This window comes from Penicillium verhagenii (assembly GCF_028828195.1).
Source record: "Penicillium verhagenii strain IBT 33310 chromosome Unknown utg000002l_segment0_segment0, whole genome shotgun sequence".
NCBI classification, from domain to species: domain Eukaryota; kingdom Fungi; phylum Ascomycota; class Eurotiomycetes; order Eurotiales; family Aspergillaceae; genus Penicillium; species Penicillium verhagenii.
The window spans coordinates 427349-453915 of NW_026643166.1; the positions used below are offsets into that span (position 1 = coordinate 427349).

A 26567-nucleotide genomic window follows, 5' to 3' on the forward strand; every position below is an offset into this window, starting at 1 on the left:
TCACGTCGCAATAAAGCAAAATACGACTCCTTATGGAAGGCTCTAGGGACGACGTTCTCCCTATCTCATATCCGGATTTACATTGATTGTCCGAGCTTAGGATCTTTGGTTAAAATGCCAAGAGGAGTCTCCGAAAATGATAGGAACAATTACATCCAACATGCGTGGTTAGATGGAATTGAAGCTATGGTCGAGGCGAATGAGAACCTAGAGGTGTTTGAAGTTCACTTCTACACCGCAGTATATCAGGTTTTGAGAGAGAAAGTGAAACCATGGTTGGGGGAGATGGAAAATAAAAGAAAGGTGCAGAACAGCGCTGTCAAGTATAAAGCGTACAAGTGCCGGACTACGACTATCAAGAGGCAGAGCTGTTTTGGTACTGGTGGTGGATATGATACTGATATCTCGGACGGGAGCTCGCGTATAGGTTTAAAAGATCGGATGTCGCTACCTAACGCCTTCTGGATGAGGAAGTTCAAGGAAGAGAAGGAAAAGAGACTGATGAAGGAACAGATGGAAAAGAAACTGATGGAGGACCGGAGTTGATGCTGTACATGTGACTACTTGGGTACTTTTGAAGTTTTGATATGGAAGACAACACATGAAGTTCTTCGACCGTGACATCTTGCAAAGTGGCCTCAGGCTCACGAAGGATGGCAGTACAGAGGTTTAACGGGGCCAAGCGATACAATCAAGCGAAGGATATTTTGCACATGTGGATCGAAAGTTGAGAAACTAGCTGCACATGTGTGAGGGGGAAATGAAAAAAGGGTCCAATTTTAGCGTGCTATGTAGACTCATTCTTCCCCACTGGTCTTAACATTGAAGGCTGAAAATCTTTTAAGTCAAGCTTGGCCTTCCATATACATAAGCGCCTATAAAAAAAACCCCGTTCAGCGGAGAAGCAGAAAGGGTCCAGACTTGTATGCACCTATATAGACCGGAAAATGCCTGACGGGTGGGGCTTTCATGTCTTGGCCAACGGCCAATGCCGCTTTTATCAGGCGCTGAGGCTCAGACTCAGTGATCAAAATTAAAATCAGGAAAGTCAGGTGATGAGTGACTAATGCTCACTGCTCAGTGTGCTTAGTCACTATTTTCATTGCTCATGTCCAATCAACGCATGTCCGTCACCACATCTCGAGCTTTCCCCAATGCGGTATGGCTGATAGGGGCATTTATTCCGTGACAAGTTGACAACTAATATTAGGGCTTCCAGGTTTGCAGTCCCCCTTCTAGGTACAGGCTACAGCCAAGCCTTGACGCGTGGCGGGACCTTCCCATATCGGGGTTAGCGTCTTGCTAGAAAGCTTGGTCCTGCTTGGGACCTGCGTTTTCTTTGTTGTTTTTTTCTTGATCTTTCCCCCTGGCTCTCAGCTCGGTTTGAATTACTATTATTTACTTCAGAAGCACGGTGTACTCCGTAAGCGTACAGCTGCCGAGCTGCCAAACTCGATCTTTATTGTCATGGGTTTTTTTGAGCCCACTTGCGTTGTGTGATCCGATGCCCAGGATCACAGTGTTGGAGATGATATTGTCCTCTTCAAGGTAGCACAGGGCGAATTCATTGCTTTATCCAGTTGTGGCTCATAAAATACAGTCAAAATGACCGACATTTGGATAGAAGTACTCCGTACTCCGAAGATAATTCGGTTAAAATTTATCGGGTGGAGTTGTCGGTCGGAATTGCCATCTTTTGAGCACTATCGAATAGTTTCAGGGCCCACCACTCCTTTCACCGAACGGAGTCAAAATTACCGAGATTCGATAGTAGATATTAATAGCCAATGCCTCAATCTAGTCTTCACTTTGTCCGCTTTTACTTTGCTTTCTCTTGGCTGTGTACTCCGTAGTCTAAGGGGACGTGGTTCATGATGGGACTTCCTTTCGTTTTGCTCTCGGCATTCCTCCTGCTCGCGCCCTCGAATGCGGCGATCTCTCTAGCGACTGTGACTAGTACCTCCCTCACAACAGTCTCACAGACTACAACCAGCGTTTTGACGACAACGGGAACCACCACCACCTGCAATGTTGCTTCGGGCGCCCCGGCTATCACAACCTGCTCCCCGGGGGTCTGGTCGTCGGGTTCAACATACTACCAGCAATTGTGCTCCTCGGTCTGGCTACACAGCGGTACACTGATCACCTCACACGTGAGCGTCCCGTATAGTCAGTGTGCGAGCTATTGTGCGGAGAACACAGCTTGCGCAGGCATTAATTATGCATCCGTCGCCAATGTTATGTTGTGTTATCTATCGGCTGGAAGCATGACAGCCTCGGTTGGCGTCTCATATGATGAGGTAATGTTGGTTAAAACTACTAATCCGTGCGAGGCAACGGTCACGGGAGTGACGACAAGTACGGCGGTGGATGTATTGACAGTGGAATATACCACTGTTTATACTTCGACTATCACTTTGACCCCGTCTCCTACTTCGACCACTCCTGGCGTAAGCGCTACTAGCGCTGCAAGTGTTTCTCTATCAAGCCAACTACCGTCTTCAACACAGATTCAACAATCCTCATCATCATCTGCGCCGAGCTCTAGAATTCTAGCCTCTACAGAATCATCATCGTCATCATCTGTGCCGAGCTCTAGAATTCAACCTACTATAGCATCCTCTTTATCTGCATCACCATCCTCAAAGATTGCGTCCAGCAGTGTTGTGGTTCCTTTGATGTCAACATCTTCGATCAAGATACCACCCACATTCTCGACTGCCCTGGCTTCTAGCAGTGTTGCGAATATACAGTCATCTTCCTCCGCGTCGCCATCCTCAAAGATTGCTTCCAGGAGTGTTTTGGTTCCATCGATGTCAAAATCTTTGATCAAGACCCCGCTCTCCTTCTCAACTGCCCTGGCTACTAGCAGTGTTGCGAAAACACAGGGGTCTTCCTCTCAGCCCGCAAGATCTCTATCCAGTTCTCTTTTTCCGTCTCCTGCCAGTTCAGCTTTGTTCACGGGCTTTTCCGCTAGTCGTTCAAGCCCGTCTGTTCAATATCAGTCTTCTTCGGGAATTCCTATCAACAACAACATACCCACTTCAAGCGAGACCGACACGAGCCCTATAAGCAGCTCATTTGAAACAACAGAAACACACTACACAACCAGTGTTTCTACAATCTACGGCTGCCCATCGCGAATTCCCAATTGTCGGTCAGCACAGCGAACCACACAGAGAACAACCCTGATAATTCCCACAACCACCGTCTATCCTCTGACCGCTTCCACGGTATACACCACTCAAGTCTACACAGTGGCTGGCTGTCCACCAGCTCTCCATGGCTGCTCGGGCCCGCAGAAAACAACGTCCACGCATACGAAGATTGTACCAGCATACACAACCGTTTACCCCATCCGCGCCCCTCCAAGGCCAGAGCCTGTGCCCGTGACTACAATTGAGGTGACGAGTCTCTCTACGGTCTCCCATACGGAAACCGTGACGGTGATGGCCTGTCCCACCGACATCTTATAGTGTACTACTACTACAAGTGGACAAAGTGTCATTCTCATTTCTTGGCGGTGAAGTATGTTTATCCCGCCTATGTATAAAGATAATTTTCTTTCAATCAAGCATCATCCATGGATCCAGGCCATATGCTAGTCCTGACAGCCTTGGAAGACTTTAATAGATTTTTTAACTTTTCTGCCGATCATACCATATATTCAAGTACCATCAGAATACGAAGCTTCTACTGTATTTGTTGAAATGCGGTATTCGGGGTATGTTTTTTAGGGTGAAAAAAAACCTGGTATTTTCTTTTTTCCTGAATGTCCCTAATTTTTCCTAATTTTTCCTAATTTTTCCTAATTTTTTTCTTATTTATGCTGATTTTTGCTACGTACATCTCACGTCCAGAGGCAAGGTGTCAGATTCCAAGGTTAGTGGCGAACTTTATGGCGTCAAAACTCGCCGGGTGAAGAGAAGGTAGAAATTACACCAGAACCGAGCTAGCGTGTCGTGTTTTATTCAACTCGACCCATATCGCTCAGTTTCTGATTGCCCTTAGTAATCAAATGGAGATGTTCTTGTGACTCGTGAGGACAAGTGTGATGACATAAGGCTCACTGACCGCCTCAGTTGATCAGGGGCGCACTCAATTCTCCTCAGTGATCCAAAAGGGGCGAGGGGTGAGCACTAGAACGGAATGGGAAGGCCAAGAGTTGCTAGATATTTTTTTCATTTTTCCATTTTTTGGTAGATATGTTGTGACTTGTCGTGTCAAGTTGGACCTTTAGTGACAATAATAAGTATGTGGGGCGGTTGACCCAACTGGAGCCCTTCAAATCTGAATACGACTCCCGAGGTCAAAGCCTAAAATGACCATTAGGGAAACAGTAAACCCGTGGCGAAGCCTAAAACTATCCCCAGGGTTGATATGAACAAAGATCCAAGTGATCAACGAATGGGGGTTGCGATGCAGGAACACTGCAAAAGCAGGGTGCGTCACAGGGGTCGCCTGTAATGCGGGGGGAGGATGCAGGAATACTGCACAAACCAGGGTGAACGAGGATCTATAAGATCAGTGAAGACCTGTAAGATCAGCGAACGGGGTGTGCGATCTAAAAGACCAGCGAACGAGGGATGCGATGCAGGAACGCTGCAAAGACCGGGGTGCGTCACAGGGGTTGCCTATAATGCGGGGGAAAACGTGGGGAACCGGCCGGCGTAAACAAGGAACACTGGGGAACTGCGTAAATCGAAGGATCGGGGCAGTCGATCAATTTTTAGATTGAATCGACTGGCACAAGGGCTCATAACCTGAAGAAACATGAGGAGTGAGTCTATGAAGGAAGGAGGGCGAGAACGTAATGTAATAGTAATCTGAGCGGACGGGAAGCCCTGTTCTCCACACCCTATGGTCGTATGTACCAGACGTACCATTTGAGTGAAATATATAGCAAAAAAATCAATTCGAGGCACAGAAATCTAGGGGAGGAATGGGCGAGAAGGGTGAGTGCGGAATAATAAAGGTGGTAGGCAGGTTTTGAGTTTAGGCTTTTAACTACGAGCACCAATCATATCAATTAGTATCTGAACCGCCGAAGAATGTAAGACAAGGCAGTGTAAAATCGCTACATGTCGAGTTGGAGATCAATTGACGGCCTCTTCGTCGTTCATTACATAACTTCATATTGGAATTTATTTACACTAACACTGAACATGTGCAGTCAATCTTTGGAACAGCCAACATTTGTCACAATTGATTCTATGTATTACTGCCCGTGGTTACGGGCATATGTGAATGTCTAGCATTTTGAGCTGGTGTTTATATATAAGTCAAAATAGTATAGTACCTGTTTAATACAGTCCCCACTCCACCTTTTGCTTGCCCGCATCGCCATCACACTCCATGTATCCCTTCGCACCAACGAGACCTTCCCATTCATACAGCGAAATGGCCTCGGTGACAAGGGTGACAATGTCCTGGCTACCAGTGTAGTAAGTAACATCACCGGTAACACCATCATTCTGGACGCCAAACTTGCAGGTGCCATAGGTGGCAATTGCGCGCTGTCCACTGATTCCGGTAGTCCATTCGCCGTCCGTGCCCGCAATGTTACTCATGAGGGTCTGGCAATCAGATACGGAGGGAGAAGCGGATGTGGTCTCATCTTCGTAAGTGTAAGAGCTGCATTTGGTCACACCTTGCAGAGGGTTGCAAGGGTAGCCGGCGGCTGAGGAGTTGGACTGTGATGGAGTCGACCAGGAAGCCCAGGCAACTTGCGCCGAACAGACCGGCAGGCGAATGTAACCGGCAGTAGTAATATCCCGATTCGCTAAGTCCTTGAGTGTGTCCTCGTTTACCGGATCGGCGACAGGTCCTCCGTTCGCGTTGCCGTTGGCGACATATGTGTTCACGGATCCTTCGATAAGGTTGGCTAGAGTGATGCCTCCCCAGGTGGCGTTGCTGAGAGTGTCCAGACCTGGTGGAGCAGTGAAGTAACTTTGAGAGCATGCTTCCTCATCGTTTCCGGTACAACCTTCGTACGTGCCGTCAGGGTAGACCAGATAGTACAAGTTGTCGTTGTAGCATGCATATGTGGCCTCTTGGGTGGAGTCGGTCATGTAGTCGGTCAATGGGTTTTGTGCACTGCATGCATAGCCCGAGTCGATGACGAAAGCCGCAGTACCAGCGGCAGTCCACAAAGCCGGAATAGCGTATCCGAAGAAAGCTGTGCCAATGAAACCCTCGACATCGGTGGTTGTTGAAGTTGTGGGGTCGTAACCAGTCTCTGGGGAGGCGCCGCTGCCCTCAATGAGCTTGCCATCGCTGATGAGAGTTGTCAAGAGGGTAATAGAGGCAGAAGATCCGTTGAATAGCGTGTAGAGCTGGTTTTCCGCGGCAGCAGACCAGCCGTATAGTACGGAGCCCATAGTGGCGGTGAAACTCGTTTGAGACGCGGCTGTCCATTTGTCACTGTACGAAACCCATTAGCGAAATTGCTCTCCTCGATATAAGCTCAGCACATTCGTAGTGGGTTTGCCACGAATGCTCATTTGAGCCTATGATGTGATAAAAAGGGGGAATGTTACTCACGGAGCCCCGGCAGGTAGACTAGAGGTAGCAATTGAAGCTCCGTAAGCGATGGCAGAATACGTCATATCTTGGGCAACTTGGGCACCAGAATCCCCTAGCGCTTCAAGAGCTGGTAGGGCTCCAAAGACTATAAGGCATTAGCATTGGCAAATAGAATGACTGAAGGTCTCAAGTAAAAAAATAAATTCAAATAAGGAGCTTACCTCCGTCGAAGAATGGCGCAGCAACCGCAGTGAGACCAAGACCGAGCAAGTCGATCAGAATGTCCAGCCACGCGTCACTTTCGGTTGGAGGAACCGGTGCAAAAGTGTCTTCAAATTCTGCAAGCTGGTTGTCGATATATGTTGCCGCGATTCCATTGATAGCGAGATAGAACTGTGAGTATGCCTGGTCGACAAGATTGTATGTCAGCTACCTTTCTCATACGGACTTGCGCCCTACCCGGGGCTTGAACTCCTCTCCCTTCCATTAGCCCTTGCCTAGGGCGGCACCGAAGAGACTTACACTGTTGATAATGGTGAAAGAGTCGTAGATGAGCATCGCCGCAGGGCCTGAGCCACCATCGTCACCGAAACCTTCAAACCAAGCGCAAGTTTCAGTGGTGTAGCAAGAACCTGCCGGAGCAATTTGTCCACAGTTCATCTCCTCCGCAGCATGAAGGGTATTCATGATAGATAGAGTGAACTCGGGCTCAGAGTCTCCAAGTTCTGGCTCATCTGTATCAAGCCAGACAGTCAAGGCGTCTGACCACGCATTGGACGCGTCGAGCTCCGACCAGCGCTGCGCGCATGGCATGTATAGTGCATCTGTCACAGCGGGGTTTGAACAGTCCAAGGTAGTCCAGTTGCCAGTTCGATTACCTTCGGAAGAGTAAACATCCACAACAGCATCTTCAATGAACATGGTCCAGGAGTCCGACGAAAGAGGAACATCTTGGAATTCCTGCAAGTCAATAGCCCAGTCAGTCCAGCCACCCATCGATAGGCCCTGGTAGACCGATTTTCGCTCCGATTTGATACCATCGCTCATCCAGCCAACCCATTGAGTGTCATCATATACAAGGATATTGGTGTTGCTGTCAACATCGATGTAGTCCTGATTGACTCTGCTGGAGTTTGCAATAATTGCCAAGATCTCAGCATTGGCAATGTAGCCTGCAGTCTGAGTACATTCTCCTGGGGTGGCTTGTGAGTCATCGGCCGATCCCAAGTATAAGCACTCTGGTCCATAGCAGCCTGCTTCGGCCATCGCGAACGATCGTCCATAGCTAGTAACACCGACCACAACCTGGTTGGAGGGAACACCGGCTTTCGTAATCTTTGGAAAAAAAGAAGAAGAAAATGGAGAGTTAGCCACCAATCCTCATGTGTAATTCAAGGGGACTCACCATGCTTAAAGCGCCATCGGTTTCGGTGATGTTTACGTCTGTACGCAAGCAGGTACCTGTTGGGCACCCATCCTGCGACCACTGGTTATTGGAATCCCACTACAGGTGTAGAAAGGCTTCATATTAGTCTTCATCGTCATAAATCGCGTGTTTAATCTAAATAGATGGATGCCATACCTGTCCATGCAGATCGTAGGTCATGTAAATGATGTAGTCCACCAGTTCGGCCATTTCACTGATGGGGAAGCCCTGCAGATACCAGTATGATGCTGGAGCCGCAATTGTAATCTCCTTATCGGGCATAAGATTTCTCAACACGGCAAGGAAGGCAAGATAGTTGGTACCATCATCGGAGCTAGCAGCCGGAATACCAGGGATATCAGTTGCCTAAGCCGCGAAAATCGAAATGTCAATAGATGATCCCAACAGAAAGAGGCATGAAAAGCGACGACGGAAGTAATACGTACTCCTGGATATTCCCAGTCGATGTTGACGCCGTCAAGGTCATTGTCGTTGATGAAGTTGGCAATGTTCGTGGCCATCGTCAACCGGTTGGCAGCAGTGACACCATCACGGAAAATCATGTAAGTGCTCGGATCAGTGGAAAATGACCAGCCGCCGATCGACAAGACACGAGTTGTGCCTAGAAGCTTTGTAAACAGGCCGAACTCGTATGTTGTGCCGGTCGTAGTGTCGTTGGGGATCTGGACCTCGTAAGACGAGTCAAGGACACCAAAAGAAAAGTAAATATGAGTATAAGCAGTTAGGTCAATTTGAGAGATATCCATGGTGAGGCAGGGTCGCTGTAAGTTATAACCCTCGAAGAAGCCGATCTGCCTGTATGTGGCAGGTGCATCACTCTGCACAATGTCGGTGCCGCAGTTGGAGATACAGCCGTTAGTATTATTTTTCGCCGTTCCGGGGGCACCGGTGCTGGTGTCAGTACAGAAGTCGGATGTTATACCGCACTAGAAGCGTTGTCAGCGACATTGATTAATTGTACGGTGTCAACTAAACCATCAAATCTGGGTTCTGCACTTACTTGACCCCACACATCACAGCAGGCATTTAGAGGGCACTCGTTGAGTGTGGAAATGTTCGTCCCGCTCGGGGGAGTCACCGTTCCGGGAACCTGTGGTCCACATTCTGCGTTGGCCATAGCGGCCGGCATGGGCGCAGTACCCTCACTCAGACAAATGATAGTGTTCGCGTAGAGGGGGCTGCAGCCAGCCCAACCCCAGGTGTCATCGTTGAAATCCTCGAGCTCATCCATTGTCAGACCGTATGAAGCGGCGATCGTTTCGCAGTTATCACCAGACTGGATCGTGTATGTCGCGCAAGTACCATCAGATTGCACCTGAGGAGCATAGTCTGGCAACGTTCCGGCTGAACAGCAGAAGTGTTCACCGATCACCAAAGTGTCACAATCGCTGTTCGTGACGTTATTGTAATCAAGGAAGTTGGCTTCCGTGATCCCACATTCCGACGCCAAAGAATCATAGCAATTACCCGAGACGACCTGGACTGTAGTAGAGCAGGTAGATCGAGGGGTGAGTGTCCTGCCTCGAATGGAGGTCGTATTGCTATGAGCTGGGGTGGCGGAGGGAATCGAGGGACGAGTGGAAGTAGCAATGAGAGGATCGGAAGAGGCGTTGAACAGGGGCTTCACGAGTGGGACTTCGGCAGTGATGTTGTGAGCGCTCGGGAATGTCAGACATTTTGCTTTCGACCATGAGGACAGGGCATCCTGTATGGGAGCGAAAGTTCCATTGCCTGTCGCAATCAGACCGAAGACGTGATGCGAAGTCTGGCCAGGTTCGCAGAATTGCATCGCTACACTCGCGGCATTGGTGGCATTGGCATTTGCAATTGAACTTTCCAAGGTTGACAGCACATTTTCTCCAATGCCTTTGTTCTCCAATCCTTGACCGATAAAGAGACCGACCGAGGTGGAGCCATAGCGGGCGAAGAGAATTGTTGGACTGTCGCTGAGGCCAAATCCTCTAACCAAGTACTGACGGAGCTGACTAGCGAGCGTGCCTAAAGAACCTGAAACTGGAGAACCAGAGGCGGCGGGCCAGTATCCAACCTGATAGGTACCATTCACGGGTTCCGGAGCGTCTGACGACTGCAGGAGGAGATTTGTTGTGTTCGCCGGCAGGTTTCCCCAATCCGGGCCAAACGAGGTACAGGCGTAGATGTGATGGCCAACGCTAGCATCATCAACCGGGTCGAGGAAGGAGAAAGAATAAAAGAGAGACTCTCGACATGAGGCCAATTGATCGAAGTTGTGGTACATGGACCAGTTTGCTGGGTTGGGTCCCGAGACTGCACATCGAGTGGGACACGCATTGGATCGGCCTTGATATCCAGGACTGGCAGGGAGCCGGACTGGTGCCGAGATAGCGGAAGATGAATCAACTGAAAAAGAAAGAGTCAAAAGAGTGACATAAAAGAGAGTGAGGAACGCATTTCGCGGCTTCAGCCACGAAAGCGAAGTAGATGACCACGACATGCGCTATAGTGGAATTCCACAGCACAAGTCAGGACTAGAAAAGGGAAAGAAATGAATGGATAGAAGACTAGCACATCTAATGCCGAGTCTTCTGCTTTTTATTCTTCTCCATGATGGGGGATAAATCAATCGGCTTTATAGGCTCGCGGTCGACTCGCTATCTGAACTAAATCAGCAAATGAATCCTCATGGAAGAATTGGTGGGGACACTTCGCGTCGCCAGGAGCACTACGGAGTTGTGGAAATGAATTTTCCGAGTTAGAGCGAACATTTCCAAGGCCTGCGAGAACTTGAGGCAAATATAGATCCTAGTTAAGACTAGTACGGCCCCTGCACTAAGGATGACACTAAAAGGTACTAAGGCACACTAATTGATATACTAAAGTGGCATAAATACCGGTCCCTGTACTCCGTCTATACGGTACGGTACGGTTAACTTTCATATTTACGTCCCAACCATTTAAACTTGAAGTCCCCAGTCAAGCATTTCTATGTTTTCCCTTCTCTTTCCACCCTTTTGTGCCTGATCCTTCCAGGTGCCCTTGCCACTCCTTCGATCACATTTGGGGCTTACACTCGTTTAACATTTCTCGCTTGTATCAATTGCTGGCCTAACAACCACGATGGTGATTACTGCCAACCCCGGCATTTTTGAGGTGGACTTGGTATTCCCACGCAATGCGACTTATACTCCTCAGGCGCTATCGCCCATTGTGTGGGCGCTGCAGAATCCAAGCTTGGCTCTCCCGATAACGGCCTCCATCACCTGGAACCTGTGGGAAGGCAACAGCCGTAGCTCCCCTGGTTCCGTCGCCGGAGGCCTTTTTGAGCTGACCGAGGAGATCACGTCTAGTGAACCTTTTCTGCTTTCAGACTTTGTCAACACCATGGCCTACCCAGAAGGCCAGTGGACCCTAACGTGGGATCTAGAGTTCTACAATTGCTCTGCACTCAACGTTGATAACTACAACGTTGTCACCCGAGGAGGTTCTACCGTCTTCACTATCGATAAGTCGGGCCAGGAACCTGATCTAGTGGCCGCCACTTCTGACGCTGAATGTGGCGCAATGGGAGCAGTTGCTTTGAACATCACGGCCCTGGATGATATTTGTGGTCACCTCGGTCCGACTCCAACCAGTAATCCATGCGGCGTGACCATCAACTCGACAACCAACGCCAGTCTTTACGCCTCAGCAACTGCATACGCCTGTTCGGCCCTTGCACCTGAGAATGCGAATGTGACCTGCCCGACTAGTTCGTCGTCTGCCAGCAATTCTGCAGGTCGCTCACGCATGGCCGCTGCGCCGGTCTTGTTGATGCTGCTGGCCACGGTAACCAACTTGGTTTATCTCGGGTGAGGAGCGAGCAGAGGGTTGGAAACGCCTTTCTCTCTAAATCAAGGACAGGGCCGCTGGTCTTGTTCACGTTCCCTAGGGTGCGACCGTGCTATATTATTTGTCTTTTTTGTACCCGAGCGTAATACAGTCATTACAGCTTTTTCTATCATCTTGACTTTTCAAATGTTGATACCCTTTGCTATCCTTGGTCATGTCGTCCTTTCAGGTTATTACCTACTATTCTTGCCTATATGTAGAGCTGTGGCCGGACCGCCCACTTTGACACTTGTCGTAACATTTACATCTAGCGCATTTCCATTATATGTGTCGTATTTTGCGAACTTCAAATTCCATTTTCTTTGTTCTTTTTTTAACCCCTTTTTTTCTTCGTTTTTTCCCTCATTTTTTACTCCATTTTGCACTATTTTCTCATATCACTTTTCGTATTCGTTTAATTTAAAAAAAAAAATTTGCTCCGCTAATTACAATAAATGTTGGCAGTCGCTCGCCTACCGTCCAAATCCCTGGTTGGCCTAACCTTGCCTATTCAATTAATCTCGAGGGAGTATGTGTTCAGCACGCTATTCTGCATTTATCTTGTCTAAAAGTATCAGATGTGTCATGGGATCCATTTTTAGTGTTTGCTAGTTTTTTCTTGTACTTTTTCTTTTTTTTTTTTCGAAAAAGGAATTTTATCAGAAGTATTTTTCTTTTGCAATACAGTATGCAGTATATCACGCGCAGGTGACAGGTCTCCTACCCAAAAAAGGTGCGTAATAATTTGACTACCCATGCTATCATCTTTGTTTACAGTGGCAGGATATCGCTACTTATAATTTAACATCACTCTTAACGCTCTCTAACTTGCAGATAATGCAAATCCCCCGTGTTTCGAAGAGAAGGGCTAACGCCTTACCCGGGAGTATTCGGGTAAGGCGCTAGTTAGTTGTCTAACCCGATTAGCGCAACGCAGGGTCCGTGCAATTCGCCTTTCAGGGTTTTCTCAGGGTTTTCTCAGGGTTTTCTCAGGGTTCTAAGGGTTCTCAGGATTCTCGGGGTTCTCAGGGTTCACAGGGTTTTCAGGATTCTCACGGTTCGAGTTTTCCAATATGCCCGGGTTAGCCCACAGAAGGAATCCATCCCCACGAGCGTCTGGTCGCTCGCTCTGTCGTTTTAAATTATTATTTAACCTGCAGCCACTCAAAGCCTTGTGTGAATATTGGTGTGAAGCTTCTATGTAGATTTAAATTGGTCTTGAAATTGTCTTAGCACTGAAAATCTGAGGTTATCCCAAATATCGGGGCCACCTTACGGAGATGCCGTCTTTCCGATCTGGGCGCAGGCCAATAATCAAGCCACCTCTGTTATAAGCGAAATTGGAGCGGCTCTACCCTCCAAGGGGCCCACTTCATCCACCTGGGATTTGCCGAGTTGTCGCTCTGGGTGAATCTCCGAACTCTGGGCGAACAAGCTTAGCACGGGATTCTCCACTCCGACAAGAACATGACAAAGGCTTAGCGAAAGCTTCACAAGGCTTACCTGAACAGGAAGGAAATCATTTTTGAATCTTACTTTTGTCTCACTAGACGACACTAGAAGAGAACGCCACATGGAAAACGAGAATCTATGTTCGTCGCTTGGGAGCTTCGGATCCGGCTTCATCCTTCAAGCAGCCATTCATTGCTAAGTAGGTTAGAGCCTACGGGGCAAAGGATGGATTGCGACCATACTTCGTACTGTATGTATTATTTCACGGCCATTCATTGACACACCAGAGACCTGTAATATTCTTGGTCGGTTCTCGAAAGCAGGATGATGGACTCCTGTAACGTCTATAAATTAGTCCATCTCGCCCATCCGTGGTGAAGCAAGCATCAACACTCGAACATTCAAGATGGCGCCCAAATCACTTCAAACTGGTCTCTTCCTCTTTGCTCAGCTGAACATGGCCTGGGGAATGGCTTTGGTCCCGCGTCAGGTCACTTGTGACTTTGAATGGGCTGCGAGCTCGGGGGATACATGCACGTCCTTCGCCGCTGAATGGGGTTTGACCGAGGCGTCCTTTGAGTCTCTGAACCCGTCTGTCGTCTGCCCGACCCTTGTGGCTGCTCAGGACTACTGCGTGGTTGGCACTGTTTCAGCTGCTGCGACGACGAGCTCTTCATCTTCCTCTACCTCGTCTTCCACTACTAGCTCGTCATCTACTACCTCGTCTTCTACTACTTCCTCGACGTCCACTGTTTCTACGACTTTCACTACTTCTACGGCCACGAAGACCACGACCACTGCCAGCGTAACTACTGCCGGCAACGGGATCACCACGCCCACCCCTTTTCAATCTGGCATGATTGACTCGTGCAGCGCGTTCTACCTCGTTCAATCTGGTGACATCTGCCAGTCCATTGCCACCGAATACAACATCGACCTCTCCAGCTTCTACTCCTGGAACCCAGCCGTCGGCTCATCTTGCGCCAACCTCGATGTAGGCGACTACGTGTGCGTTGACTCTGTGCCCACTCCCGTTCAATCCGGTATCGCCGCGTCGTGCAGCAAATTCGACCTCGTGGAATCCGGTGACACCTGCCAGGGCATTGCCACCGAATATAGCATCGACCTATCCAGCTTCTATGCCTGGAACCCGGCCGTTGGTTCGTCCTGCGCCTATCTTGACCTGGGATATTATGTCTGCGTCGGCATTAATAGTTCCGCTTCCGCTTCCACTTCCACTGTGGCTACCACGACCACCTCGACTGGCAATGGTATCGTGACGCCGACGCCTGATGAGCCGGGCATGGTAAGCGACTGCACTACCTTCTGGCTTGTTGGCTCGGGTGACACGTGCGCGACCATTGCTAGCAGTGAGGGCATTACAGTGGCTGATATCGTAGCGTGGAATTCGAATGTGGGATCCACCTGCGCGGATGTCTGGCTTGGCGATTACATCTGTGTGGGTGTATAGAGGTCTGTGCGGTGCGAATACGAAAGCATGTAAAAATAGCAAATCGATTTCACCTTGGGTGACCGCAGCGAGGGGAATACTGGGGTGGGTGTATGAAATTTCGTATGTTAACTATGAGAAATGAAAAGACAGAAGTCACCTCATCCCTAACTGTGGGGATGGTGCACATAATCTTTGCCCCATCAATGGTGAGGTGACATGATCTCTGCACGCTTTATTATAATTGTTTGATTCAAAAACAACCCCAGTACTACTATCAAACTATCAAGCCCATGATCCTATATGTAACTAATGTACAGTACCTTAAATCCTTGATCCTTCCAACAAGGTCGATCCGAGTAGTCCAGTAGTTCAGTCCACACAGAGATCAACAACATACATGGAAAACAAAAACAAGAAGACAAAAAACATACAACAGTCAGGATTCGCATGTGGTCACCCACCATACTACTAACTGACCGGCGTGTGGCTTAAGTACGGCTGAGCGGACGGGAAGCCCTGTTCTCCACACCCTATGGTCGTATGTACTTGATAAACTATTAAGAAAGCTCATATAGTACAAGCCTAGAAGAACTATTACATGCAGTAAGTAGACTGATGAATAACAAAATCACCTCAATAACTTTCAAATGTTTACTTCAAATTCTCAATAAATAAATGTTTAGGAGATTAGGATACTTGTCAGAACAGGCGAAGCTCATGTTGAACTTGACCTTCATATTTGCCTGCAAATGTGGCATCTTGAAGTACATATTCTAGTGGAATGGAATTTAAAGGGAATTTTATAGCTAGAATTTCTGTCTGTTTTCCTTTACTAAGGACATATTTATTATTTTATCACTAAATCTTTAATGTTGTAGCGTGAAGATCTATGTACTAGGTGAGATCTTTAAAAGCAGTGATCGAAAGCGGTCTAGAGCTGTCGCTGCCCGAGGCAGATTCAGGCAGATTCAGGCATGAAAGGCATCAATGCATCCCAATTAGGCCTAGTATATTATCATGTGACCTGTGTTTATATTAAACCCCAGAAGATTTCATTCCCTACTACCAACTATTATATGTACCTTCTTCATCATTTGGGATTTTTCACTATCAGGTTACTGAAATTTTAATTTTCTTGAGCCATTTATCTTGTTAATATTATTTCCAATGTTTCCAAAAAAAATTCACTCTCACAAGAGTCACAACTACTACCTCCATTCAGGATAAAGTAGAGCCCTTTAGCACCAAACCAAATAGAAATGGCTTGCTGGATTTCTTTCCAAAGTAAAGATCTGAATAACTGACTAAACATACACAGTTATACCACTTGGTATCTGTGTTCTACACACTTTCTTGCTACCAGTCACCCAAAACGAACTTTCACGATAGTGATATTCTGACTTGCCAGTGAATTCCCACCCATTTTCACCCCTCCGATTCAGCTTTTCCATCCTTTATTTTCTCATCTCCTCTCAACGCTTTTCCCTTTCCATTCCTCCTACAAAAAACCGAACCATGAGCTCATCCATACAGGAAGGAAAGCAGAGGGAACAGACCAATGCAGACCAGACCAATGACAAGGATCCCAAGGAAAGCGATTTCGCGTAAGTCACGATAAACTCACTTTATCTCGGAGGCTAATTACTAATATTTCCTATCCAGATATGAGCCAGGTCCAAATTCAGCCACACATGGAATGCCAGAAACCATCCCCGCTCCGAAAAGTGGGACTGCAATATTACCCCCAGGTCCCTGGGCCGAAATCATGAAAAAAACACTCTTCCCAAAGGCCTGGCTAGGGGAACAGTTAAAGACACATTTGATTGAAGTCCTGAGAGAAATGCCACCCCGTCAAGAGCTGACTCTGCGAACTAAAAAATTGTCATGGGGAGCCAGGGCCTTGTGGACCAAAGTTGGCTTCGATTCCACCAACATCGAAGCCGCCCTCATCCAAGTAGTCGGTGAAGTGAAAACCGGCAAGGATCGATGCGAGCACTGCGAAAGAGGCAGTGGACCATTCGCTCTTTGCGTTACCGTCGGTGTTGAGGGGTACCCTGAGTGCGGCAATTGTTACTGGTCTAAGCAGCGCTCGCGATGTAGCTTTGGGCCCCGTTCTAAAGGTACCAAGGTCCTGACTCGCAAAGCTCGTGTTATGAAAGAAAGTTTGGAAAAGCTGGATGCCCAAGTCACTGAGTTGACCGGAATCCTCAATTCCCAAAGAGAATCCATACACGCAGCTATGGAGAAGAATCCAGACAGCCTCACAGCGACAGAGCCGGCTACTGCTGATCGGTGCGCCGAATATTATCGACGGGTAGCGACTACTCTTCCTCTTGAGGCCCTGAACAGGACTGAGGGTGCCTTGAGGCTCGCCAATGAGCTGGACAGGGGGATCAAGAAAATGTTGGACTCTCTTTGAGTCGGGTTCGATCATGTCATAAGGTTAGCGCCGGTGTTAATACGGGATTTATTTATTACCTTCTAGTACTACTCGTCACAGAAGATATTTCATATTTTTATTTTTTTTGTTCTTTTTCTTATTTTCCCCCCGATGTGATGTTATTATCCATATATGTCAAGGCATGTTATATGCAAGCAAGGCCTCTGGTAGCAAGTGCTTCCGGTGGATCTTTGGCTAGACTATTGGATGCATTTGATGTGGAGATTATAACGTACCTTGATCCAGGTGTTCTGGCAGTCTTTGTATTCTTCTTTCTCTTTTCCTTCTCGCGTCACTGCGGAAAGGGCTGATGGTTTCTTATTTCAAGCACCAAAGTGAACGTATTGGGCCCATAGATGTGGTCTTTCCCAATTCTGCTCGCGGACGGTCATTACAGCAGTATGTAGTGCCATCGAGACTGCCCGGTTACCCTGTGCCAACCCATCTTGGGAAATAAGCTCACGGTAAAAGACGGCAGCGACTTGCGCACAAATGTCGTCATTTGATGACCACATTGACCCAACAGTGTGTGCAAACCCTGCGACCTGAAAGCCGCTCGCAAGATGGAGAGCTTCATCTGCCAGTTCCGATCCTTCATTCTCAGCAGTAGAACAGGCAGAAAGATACGCAAGCCAGGCTTGCTTCATGTGGGACTCGGAGATTCTCTTGACTGTCAGAGGGTCGGCAGTAAGATCAGACTGGCCTTGAAGGGCCAGAAAACTGTTCGAGGGGTCTTGCATATCTGATGATCCGTGACACGCAAAATGCGCGATACTGCAATCTTGAAGTCCATGGAGAACCATCTCTGCACTGGGCTGAATCAAGGATGTGACGGTATGAGGCGTGGTGACTGCTTTGTGAATTGCTTGGCTCTCCGCCATGACTCCAGGGAGATCATCTTCACCAGGGGTTGTCGGCATTGTGACCAGCAAAACCGACTGTGCGTCGGCTGTCACTCTTGTATTCTCCCTTGCAAAATGGAGCATCTTTATCGACGGTGTATATGAGGAAAGAACACAACTTAGGGTATTCTCAACTGAGCCTGGTGAGTGATCGCCCGCTGCATGGAAGGGAATCGAGGCAGCAAGGCCCGTCCCGATCCACCAAATGCGAGGAAGCGCCGTGTGATCTTCAAGATATAGAAACCCCAGCTGCTCTAGTACCAAACGGACGCAGTCATACCATAAATCATGTAGAAGATCTTGTGAGCTCTTTTGCTTTCTCGTATTTCTTAACTCAATCCGTCTTGATGAGCTACGGGTCAAGCCCCAGGATCGATAGAGGCTAGCTTTCGATACGCCAAAGTTTGGTAATGGAACGTGCTTGATGCCAGAGGGAAGAACAATTAAGGCATCGCTACTGATTGATGTGACATTGACGACCACAATCGGTCCTTCGGTGGCGTTTGCTTGTAGCACTTCAGAAGGAGGGGGAAGGAGGAACCGATCAAATCCCTCTAATCCCCGGATTCCTGCCAGGCAGCTTTCAAGGCGTGTTACAGTCTCCTCGCGTTCTTCCAACAGTTGTGGGTGGGTTTCAAGCGGGCTCTGTTGATGCAGAGGCATAAAAGCCTTAGCACGAAGCCGATCGAACTCTTCCGCTTCCCTAGGATGCTTAGCGAACAGATCCGAGGTATCACCCCTTCTGTCAATGAGGTACCCAATAATAAGACCTCGGCCATGCTCTAGATACTCTAAAGCCCGAGCTGGATCACTGTCAGTTTGGAGAAGAACAGATGATGCTTCGGCAGCTAGGCCCGACGTTTGCTGAATAGCATACTGTTGGTCCTCCCGGCTGAGGTAGCGGCCACACACGAGAGGCAAAAGATCAAGTGCTCTTTCGGCCAGCAATTGAGCTCTATCAAAGTGGCCATCCGGAACAAGAAGATTGATCGCTCGACGGGCAGCTTCGATACGAATACGTGTCGTTGCAGTATTGGAATCGAGGGCTTGTGAGAAGTACTTCAAAGCTGCCAACTTATCATTCTCATCGCTCTCTTCTTCATATCGAATCGAGAAGTAGATCGCGAGATTATTCAACCAGGTTGTCAGATCCGGATGATTGTCTGGTGTATTTTCGACGGCTTTTTGAGCGACTGAGATTGCGTCTTGTAAGTCCACCGAGTTTCCAGTCCTATTATATTGGGCGGAGACGTAAATGGCTTGATTGTTCAGCCACATTGGTGTATCTATGTGACCTTCCGGTGCAAGGTCCACAGCCTTCTGGGTAAGGCGAATAGCGTGCTGTATATCACTTAAATCCGATGTTCCTGATCGATCAAATCGGGCCGAGAGGCTGCTCGCCAGGGATATCAGCCGACTACCTAGATCCGGGTGATTCTCTGGAGTGACCGCGATGGACCTTTCGGCTAGTTTTACTGCCTCTTCTAAATCCTGAAAATTCTCAACCCGATAGAAACGGGTCAAAAACAAGTTTGATAGGGTACTTTGAAGATGTCCTAGTTCAGGATCGTTATCTGCGATATTTTCGATGGCTTTCTTCCCGAGCCGAACTGCTTCTTGCAAATCATCCAAGTCCCCAGTTTGCTCATACCGGCTTGTCAGGTCGTTTGCTAGATTCATTAGTAGAATTGTTCCATCTGAATGGTTATAGCTGGGTAGACCAGTAGACATAGCGCTTTTGGCTAAGCGAATTGCTTGCTGTAAATCATCCCAATCTCCCATTCGATCGTATCGGGTTGATAAAATATGGGCAAGAGCTTGTAGTCGCTCTGCTAGATGGGGGTCGTCTTTCTGGGTGATGTCGACTGATGTTTGGCCATGGCGGGCTGCTTCTCGCAATTGATCCAAGTCCCCAGATTGCTCATAACTAGTCAAGAGTTTCGTAGCGAGAGAAGTTGACCGACCCGCTAGATCATGATGATCCTTTGGGGTAATATCTACTACTTGCTGGGCACTGCGGACTGCTTCTAGCAAATCATCCAAGTTCCCAGTCTTGTTGTAACTTATGAAAAGAACTCGCGCCAAAATGCTGAACCGGAACGGTAGATCGGCGTGGTCATCTGGGGTAGAATCGACAGCTCTTTGGGCAAGCTGTATTGACTGCTGCAAGTCATCAAAATTCCCCGATTCCTGATATTGACTTGAGAGATGGGAAGCTAAATTGGCGGAAAAGGTGGCGTGGTCGGCGTGATCCTTCAGGGTATTATTGACAGCTTCCTTCCCTATCTGAACTGCGCGATTTATATCGTCCACTTCTCTAGTGTGATCGAATCTGCTCGATAGATAGAGTGCGAGGTTATTCTGCCAGATCTGGAGTTCTGGGTGATCATTCCGGCCATCAAGGCCCTCGATGGCTGTTTCGACTAGCTGAATTGCCTTCTGGATATCCTCTATATCTCCTATACGTTCATAGCGATTTGAGAAGTTTTTCGCGAGGCGAATCAAATCACCCAATTGGTTGCGGCCATTTGGAGTAAGGACCATGTCATTTTCAGCTAGACAAATTGCCCGATGGAGATCTTCTAGGTCTCTAGTGCGATCATACCGATCAGTGAGGTAAATTGAGAGATTCTTCAAATAGTTGAGTTGGTCAGGCTGACCTTGTCGAGTAGCGCTGATGGCCTTTTCAGTTAGCCCAATTGCTCGATGGAGGTCTTCTAGGTCTTTAGTGTGATCGTAACGATCCGAGAGGTACACTGCAAGGCTTGCTAGATCGTCCGGTTTATCGAGGTGACCTTCTTGAGCAGCGTTTATAGCATTTTCAGTGACCAGAATGGCCCGGTGAATATCTTCTAGGTCTCCGGTGTGCTTATACCGATCTGAGAGGTATGTTGCAAGGCTTCTTAGATAGTCCGGTCTATCGAGGTGACCTTCTCCAGTAGCGTTGATGGCCTTTTCTGTTAGTTGAATTGCCATTTGAAGGTCCTCTAGATCACTTGTCTGACCAAAGCGCCAGTGAAGAGAGGCCGATTGATTAGTCAGTCGACCGGGAAGGTCTAGGTCATCTGCTGGGGTATCACTGATGGCTTTTTCCCCAAGCCGAATTCCCTGGTTTGAAACCTCCAAGTCTCCAGTTTGCCTGCAGCGCTCATGGAGACACCAAGCGAGGTTCGTCAGATATATAAGTTTGTCTGGGTCATCCTCTGGAGTCAAGCTGAAAGCTTTTTCGCCCAGCCGAAATGCCTCATATGAATCCTCTAGGTTTCCGGTTTCGATATATCTGGTGACGAGAGCAAAAGATAAATAACCGGCACGGTCCGCTAGCTCGGGATCGCCCTCCGGGGTGGCATCGATGGATTTTCGCTCATAGCTCACTGCGTCATGCAAATCATCCAAGTTGCCAGTGCAAAGATGGAGAGCTACAAGGTATATCCCCAAGTTCATTGCGTAGTATGGCATATAGGGGTCACTGTCCAGGGTGATGTCGATAGCTGTCCGCGCCGATTGCACTGCCTCCTGTAAGTCTTCCAGGTTTCCAGATTCGCGATATTGGGCGGATAGGGCCTCTGCTAGGTTGTATGACAGTAATAATGGATCGGGCTGGCCTTTGGGGGTAGCTTTGAGCGCTGCCTGAGCATGGCGGACATTTTCTTGCAGAATATTCATTGCTTCTTCTTGGGTTTTCTCCTGCTCTCAAGGTTTGGGTTGGAACGCTGATATCTTGCACGTGGTTAGCTGCTTTTTTAATATCTCTTTGTTCCCCATGTTTTTCTCCATGGACTTTTGATACGGTTGAGTTCCAAGGTTGCCTTCAATGCCAAGTTTGCTTCGCACTTTTTATTTGACGCTATCACGGATTCACGGATGTAATATGACTCACCATTTGATAGTTTGACTTGTATTTCGCGCTCCGAGTATAGCAAATACCAATGAGTATGTGATAGGGCTTCGATAAAAAGTTTTGTTAGACGAAATATTATGGAAGTTCATAAGCCGTTTATAGGATATCCCTATAAATTACCTGACGATGTAGTAAGTTGTAAAGCCCTTGCTTAGTAGTAGACTAGAGCCTTTTTCTCCACACGTGCATGATCAATAGGGGCCATTTGGGCACCATTCGAATTTCGGGCACCGTCATGTTTCAAGTTTTCAACACATTGATTTATCACGTGACCCATACAGGCTTTAGTCGTAATTTATATTTTGGTGGTAAAATTCAGGCGCGAAGCTCCCTCAAGTGCTCTCAAGAGTCAAGGGTACTTCTCGATGCGTAAATCAGGTTTATTCGCAAAAAATACAGTCGCCCCAAGCGGCACCATATCGTTTTCAATAAACAAAGTCTTTTCAAGGCCCTTGAATACGGTGATTACGCCAAATCCTTCTTTGCGGTTCCATAATGGAAATACCGCGCTACTGAATTCACGACCCTGATCTGAAGGCGCAAGCGTCTTTCGTGAGGCTGGTCCAACAAAAGTCTTTTGAGATTGTCAGCCTGATTGAAACATGAACGAGTGGCTATCATATGGTCCTGTACCGTAGTCTCAAAGTTGAGCCCCCCTCCAGTTGCAGAGGCATTTAAGCCCATGCTCGTTAGAAGGCGATTTGGTTTGTATTTCGAAACCACGACGGTTATTTCTTCGGAATGTTCATTGACAACCCAAACACAAGGTGGAATATTTTTCAGTTTACGGGCTATTGCCCCAAAGGCCCCCTTCAGAGTGGTGATTGGTATGAGCGATACTTTCACATGATGAAGAGAATAACGAGCTTCTTACCCTAGGGGTGGCCCCCCTCTTTGGGGGGTAGCGGGGTAATTCTAGCACTTCCAGCATCATTTCAGGCTCTTTGAGATTTGCAGCAGAAATGGCGTCTTCTGAGTCCAGCTCCAAATCATTTTCTCTTTCTGTATTTTCCTCCTCGTCAGATTTTTGGTTCATAGTAGCGTCGTAATCTGGTAGGGGAAACGGTCGAAGAAGTAGAAGGAAGAGGTGGAGGTGCCACTGGAAGCGTGCCTCTGTAAATATTCTGGCTCAATAATTGATTCCATGTTTTGTAATCTAAAACATAGTAGACCAGCTGTTGGTTTTCGGCCGGAATTGCGGACTGACAAAGTACTAACTAGTACAAACCGCCCCAGTTCGATACCACCTACTAGTGATCAAGGGAGTTAGCGTCCCCTTCTATCCCCTCGCTATTGGATGGCACTCGAATCAGTAAGCCCTTTTTTTGATACAGACTTAGAAAATGTATTTAAAGCCTGATTGACTTAACTTGTAAAATACTGAATTCATGCTGGCACCGCGTATTGGGAGAGGGGGATTGTTTATCAGATTGGACTTTCTCACCATAAATTTAGCTCCCAAGGCTCTCTAACAACTTTCTTCTTGTATCTCACATACTATATCCCTTATGCCTTCCACCAAGCGTCGCGCTTTGCTCATTGCAAGCCCCTTTGGGGAGCTCGAGGGGCCAGAGAATGACGCTGCACTGATGTCCGAAATTCTCCGAAAGCGGGGTTTCAAAGTCTATCAGTGTTGTGGTTCTGCGGCGACTCGCGATGGTATTCGTTCTGCTTGGCAGAACCTCATCCGCAAAATCTCCGCCGATGATACTGTTGTTGTCTACTATTCAGGTCATGGCGGAGAAGCGCTTCGAGTAAAGAGTGCGGACCAACAGGATTCTCAAATGGCAAGGCGGCTACAATTTATCGTTCCTATGGACTATAAGGAAGTTCCAGGAGAGTTTCATGGAATTTCAGAAGATGAAATTTCTCAATGGCTGCTTGATACCACAGAAAAAACGCGAAATGTCACCGTCATAATGGATTGTTGTCATTCCGGTCGCATGGTGCGCGATTCTCGATATGTCAAAAATGCTAAGCGGAGGAATCTCCCTACAGTCATTTATGATGATATCGTCCGCCACGTCCAGTCTCTGTATGATAAGGGTCTTTTGCGCGAGCGCACGCAGCTGGGGGATAATCCTCACGCAGTTCGGATTGCCGCCGCGGCACCTTGGGAGAGCGCGTTTGAATATGAAAGCGATTCGGGTGTGCAACTTGGTGCATTAACCGAGGCTCTTGCTCGTGTGATAGAACGAGCAGGGAATAATCATATCTCTTGGAGGACACTGATGCTTGAGGTGCAAGAATTAGTCAACATGTCTTTTCCACAGCAGCATCCGCGAGTTGAAGGACCGCAGAGTCGCTTTTTATTTTCTCTGGACTGTCGAAACTCCAATTCCTTCCTCATCACACAGGGTGTTGATCAAACAGCTATTATAAAAGCTGGCAGGATTGCAGGAGTCAGAGAAAAGGACACATACGCGGTTATGCCACCTGGATCGGAATGTGTGAACCTGAAAACTCAGATCGCCACTGCAACCATCCAAGAGGCTAGCAGCTTTGATGCTGTGGCAATAATCACTTGGAAAAACGGAAAGTCCAGACTACCTGATGGAGGCGCACTAGCGTTTTTCATCGAAGAAAATGACAAAAAATGGCCAGTCTTTGTTACGGCGAATATTGCCGCACTTCAGAAGCAAGTCGCGCTGTCCAGACTTATTAGGTGCAGCTTCGATGGCGAGAGGAGCCCACTGCTCAAAATTTGCCAGCAGAAAGGCAAACTCTTGGTGATCAACAATCATGGGGTGGAACTTTTCTCACAGCGGTTCTACGGAAGGGAGCCTACTCCATCAATGTACAAAGCAGCTGTTGGTGTTGCAGATCGAGTGGCTCGCGCGCAGCACTTTCTCGTTCAAACATGTGATAGCGCAGAGGAATATTTACAGAATGATCTTGAAATCCAGCTGGGGCTAGTGAACAATGACCGTCACGGAAGAATGATCGATCCTACCGGCGAGGATGGTATCACCGAGGATTCCAACATCTTTATGACTATGAAAAACAACGACAATGAAAATACTGTATTTGTGTCTGTCTTTGAAGTCGAGGTGAATGGACAGATCAACGCAGTTACCGAAAATCCGGATGGAATCGATTTGCCCCCGGGATGCAGTCACACAATCGGCAGTACCAACTTCAAGCTTGAGGGACTCAAGGTCCAATGGCCACTCAACATACCCAAACGACAACCGGTGTTGGATACCTTGGTCGTCGTGGCTTCAAATCGCCCTGTCAACTTGCAATTTTTGACAAACTCCGATGCTGCTGCACGAAGCACCGCCACAGATCAGTCCTCTTTAGAAAGTCGACTTCTTCGGCTAGTACAGGGCAGAGGCCGCCTTATCGTGACCGGAAAAAGGATATCGAAAACCCGTTATGATATCTTTCATTTCCCTTTTTTGTTGACACCCCATAAGCTTCAAACAGCCATATGAAAACGGTGGTCAAATTATTTAATCGGTCTGAGACTGTAGTCATCCAACATTGAGTGGCGGAAGCTTTTTATGAATGGGAACATTAATGCCAAACAGTCCAGCTGTTTTCATTCAGCTCGAATCAAATGGTCACCCGCAGAGCAGATGCAAGCGCCTGTCTCTCCGCTGGGCGTATCCCTAAAATAAATCGAGCCTGTTCGGAGAATTATATTCAAAAAAAACTCTCCCAGAAGTATTTGAATGTCAAAAGGCGAGATGCTTCCTCAAGTGTTTACCCACATAGGGGCTTGGCACAAAACAACCCTACCGTACTCTACGGATTACTCGGGATATCGCCCGGGCCCGGGTGATTTTAGAGTAATAACCCGGGTTAGAAACTGGAGAACATCCGTTATTGGTTGTCTTAATCCTGCCTAAAAATACGATTTCTTGGAACATATATCTCAAACAGTGATTGGCCAAATTAATCCATGGCAAGGCTGACTTCAAATGTTCAGCATCCTGGGCCAAAAACTCAGCCGAACCAGCTACAGTTTTTTTGTATCGCTTATTTTGACCAAGGGGCACCTGGGGTTTCCACGTCATTTGAGCCTCAACATAAAGCCTAGATAGGCTGCCTACATATTAGTATAGACAGGTATTGGAAATCTCACCTCACCAAATCGCTTATATGAGCGGGGTAAAGACCAACCTTGGAACTACAACTGATGGATATTTAAACCACACTATTGAACTGCTTACAATTGATGCTTGACCACAAACAAAATTTGAAGCTGTTTACCTACAGAAGGCCGCCAAGTGAACTTTGTTTTCTTTTTCGCCAGACCGTCACTGTGCAAAAGAAAAAGATATTTCTTTTCAAACACAAGTACTACCTAGTACTAGTACGTCTGCGGTTCATCAAACCCTCTGGCAAACAACGAAAATTCTCTCAAATTAAAAATCTTCATCATTCAAGGCAATGGATGTTCTAAGTGCAGCAAACCGCCGAGCTCTTGCATCAATAAATGCCATAATCAATGGCCTACATCTGCCGAGACACCAAAAGGATTTACTCGAGAGAATCATTCCACAAATCGATCCCAACAGCCATCTTTTCAGGCTCCAAAATGAAAGATGGGGCCCAGTTGTGGAGGTGACAACCACCATCACCTTGGACGCTCG

At 47.7% G+C, this 26567-nt stretch overlaps 8 protein-coding genes across 8 annotated transcripts; 6 read left to right on the plus strand and 2 right to left on the minus strand.

The window, feature by feature from the left end:
- Nucleotides 1-114: 114 nt before the first annotated feature.
- Nucleotides 115-546, plus strand: N7466_000160 (uncharacterized protein; the record flags this gene model as incomplete). Its single annotated transcript, XM_057159558.1, has 1 exon — nucleotides 115-546. The coding sequence occupies one exon, from the start codon at nucleotides 115-117 to the stop codon at nucleotides 544-546; it is 432 nt and encodes a 143-aa protein (XP_057025806.1).
- A 1328-nt stretch (nucleotides 547-1874) lies between these two features.
- N7466_000161 (uncharacterized protein) lies at nucleotides 1875-3476 on the plus strand (the record flags this gene model as incomplete). Its single annotated transcript, XM_057159559.1, has 1 exon — nucleotides 1875-3476. One exon carries the CDS (start codon nucleotides 1875-1877, stop codon nucleotides 3474-3476), a length of 1602 nt encoding a protein of 533 aa, XP_057025807.1.
- A 1827-nt stretch (nucleotides 3477-5303) lies between these two features.
- On the minus strand, nucleotides 5304-10445 carry N7466_000162 (Glycoside hydrolase superfamily; the record flags this gene model as incomplete). Its single annotated transcript, XM_057159560.1, has 8 exons — nucleotides 5304-6423; nucleotides 6544-6670; nucleotides 6747-6930; nucleotides 7048-7860; nucleotides 7931-8029; nucleotides 8108-8317; nucleotides 8398-8898; nucleotides 8973-10445. 8 exons carry the CDS (start codon nucleotides 10443-10445, stop codon nucleotides 5304-5306), a joined length of 4527 nt encoding a protein of 1508 aa, XP_057025808.1.
- A 623-nt stretch (nucleotides 10446-11068) lies between these two features.
- Nucleotides 11069-11803, plus strand: N7466_000163 (uncharacterized protein; the record flags this gene model as incomplete). The annotated part of the gene is made up of 1 exon (XM_057159561.1): nucleotides 11069-11803. One exon carries the CDS (start codon nucleotides 11069-11071, stop codon nucleotides 11801-11803), a length of 735 nt encoding a protein of 244 aa, XP_057025809.1.
- Nucleotides 11804-13676: 1873 nt separating this feature from the next.
- Nucleotides 13677-14741, plus strand: N7466_000164 (LysM peptidoglycan-binding domain-containing protein; the record flags this gene model as incomplete). Its single annotated transcript, XM_057159562.1, has 1 exon — nucleotides 13677-14741. One exon carries the CDS (start codon nucleotides 13677-13679, stop codon nucleotides 14739-14741), a length of 1065 nt encoding a protein of 354 aa, XP_057025810.1.
- Nucleotides 14742-16238: 1497 nt separating this feature from the next.
- Nucleotides 16239-17142, plus strand: N7466_000165 (DUF3716 domain-containing protein; the record flags this gene model as incomplete). The annotated part of the gene is made up of 2 exons (XM_057159563.1): nucleotides 16239-16327; nucleotides 16386-17142. 2 exons carry the CDS (start codon nucleotides 16239-16241, stop codon nucleotides 17140-17142), a joined length of 846 nt encoding a protein of 281 aa, XP_057025811.1.
- A 344-nt stretch (nucleotides 17143-17486) lies between these two features.
- Nucleotides 17487-21731, minus strand: N7466_000166 (CHAT domain-containing tetratricopeptide repeat protein; the record flags this gene model as incomplete). The annotated part of the gene is made up of 1 exon (XM_057159564.1): nucleotides 17487-21731. The coding sequence occupies one exon, from the start codon at nucleotides 21729-21731 to the stop codon at nucleotides 17487-17489; it is 4245 nt and encodes a 1414-aa protein (XP_057025812.1).
- Nucleotides 21732-23474: 1743 nt separating this feature from the next.
- Nucleotides 23475-25403, plus strand: N7466_000167 (caspase family protein; the record flags this gene model as incomplete). Its single annotated transcript, XM_057159565.1, has 1 exon — nucleotides 23475-25403. One exon carries the CDS (start codon nucleotides 23475-23477, stop codon nucleotides 25401-25403), a length of 1929 nt encoding a protein of 642 aa, XP_057025813.1.
- Between the last annotated feature and the right edge of the window lie 1164 nt (nucleotides 25404-26567).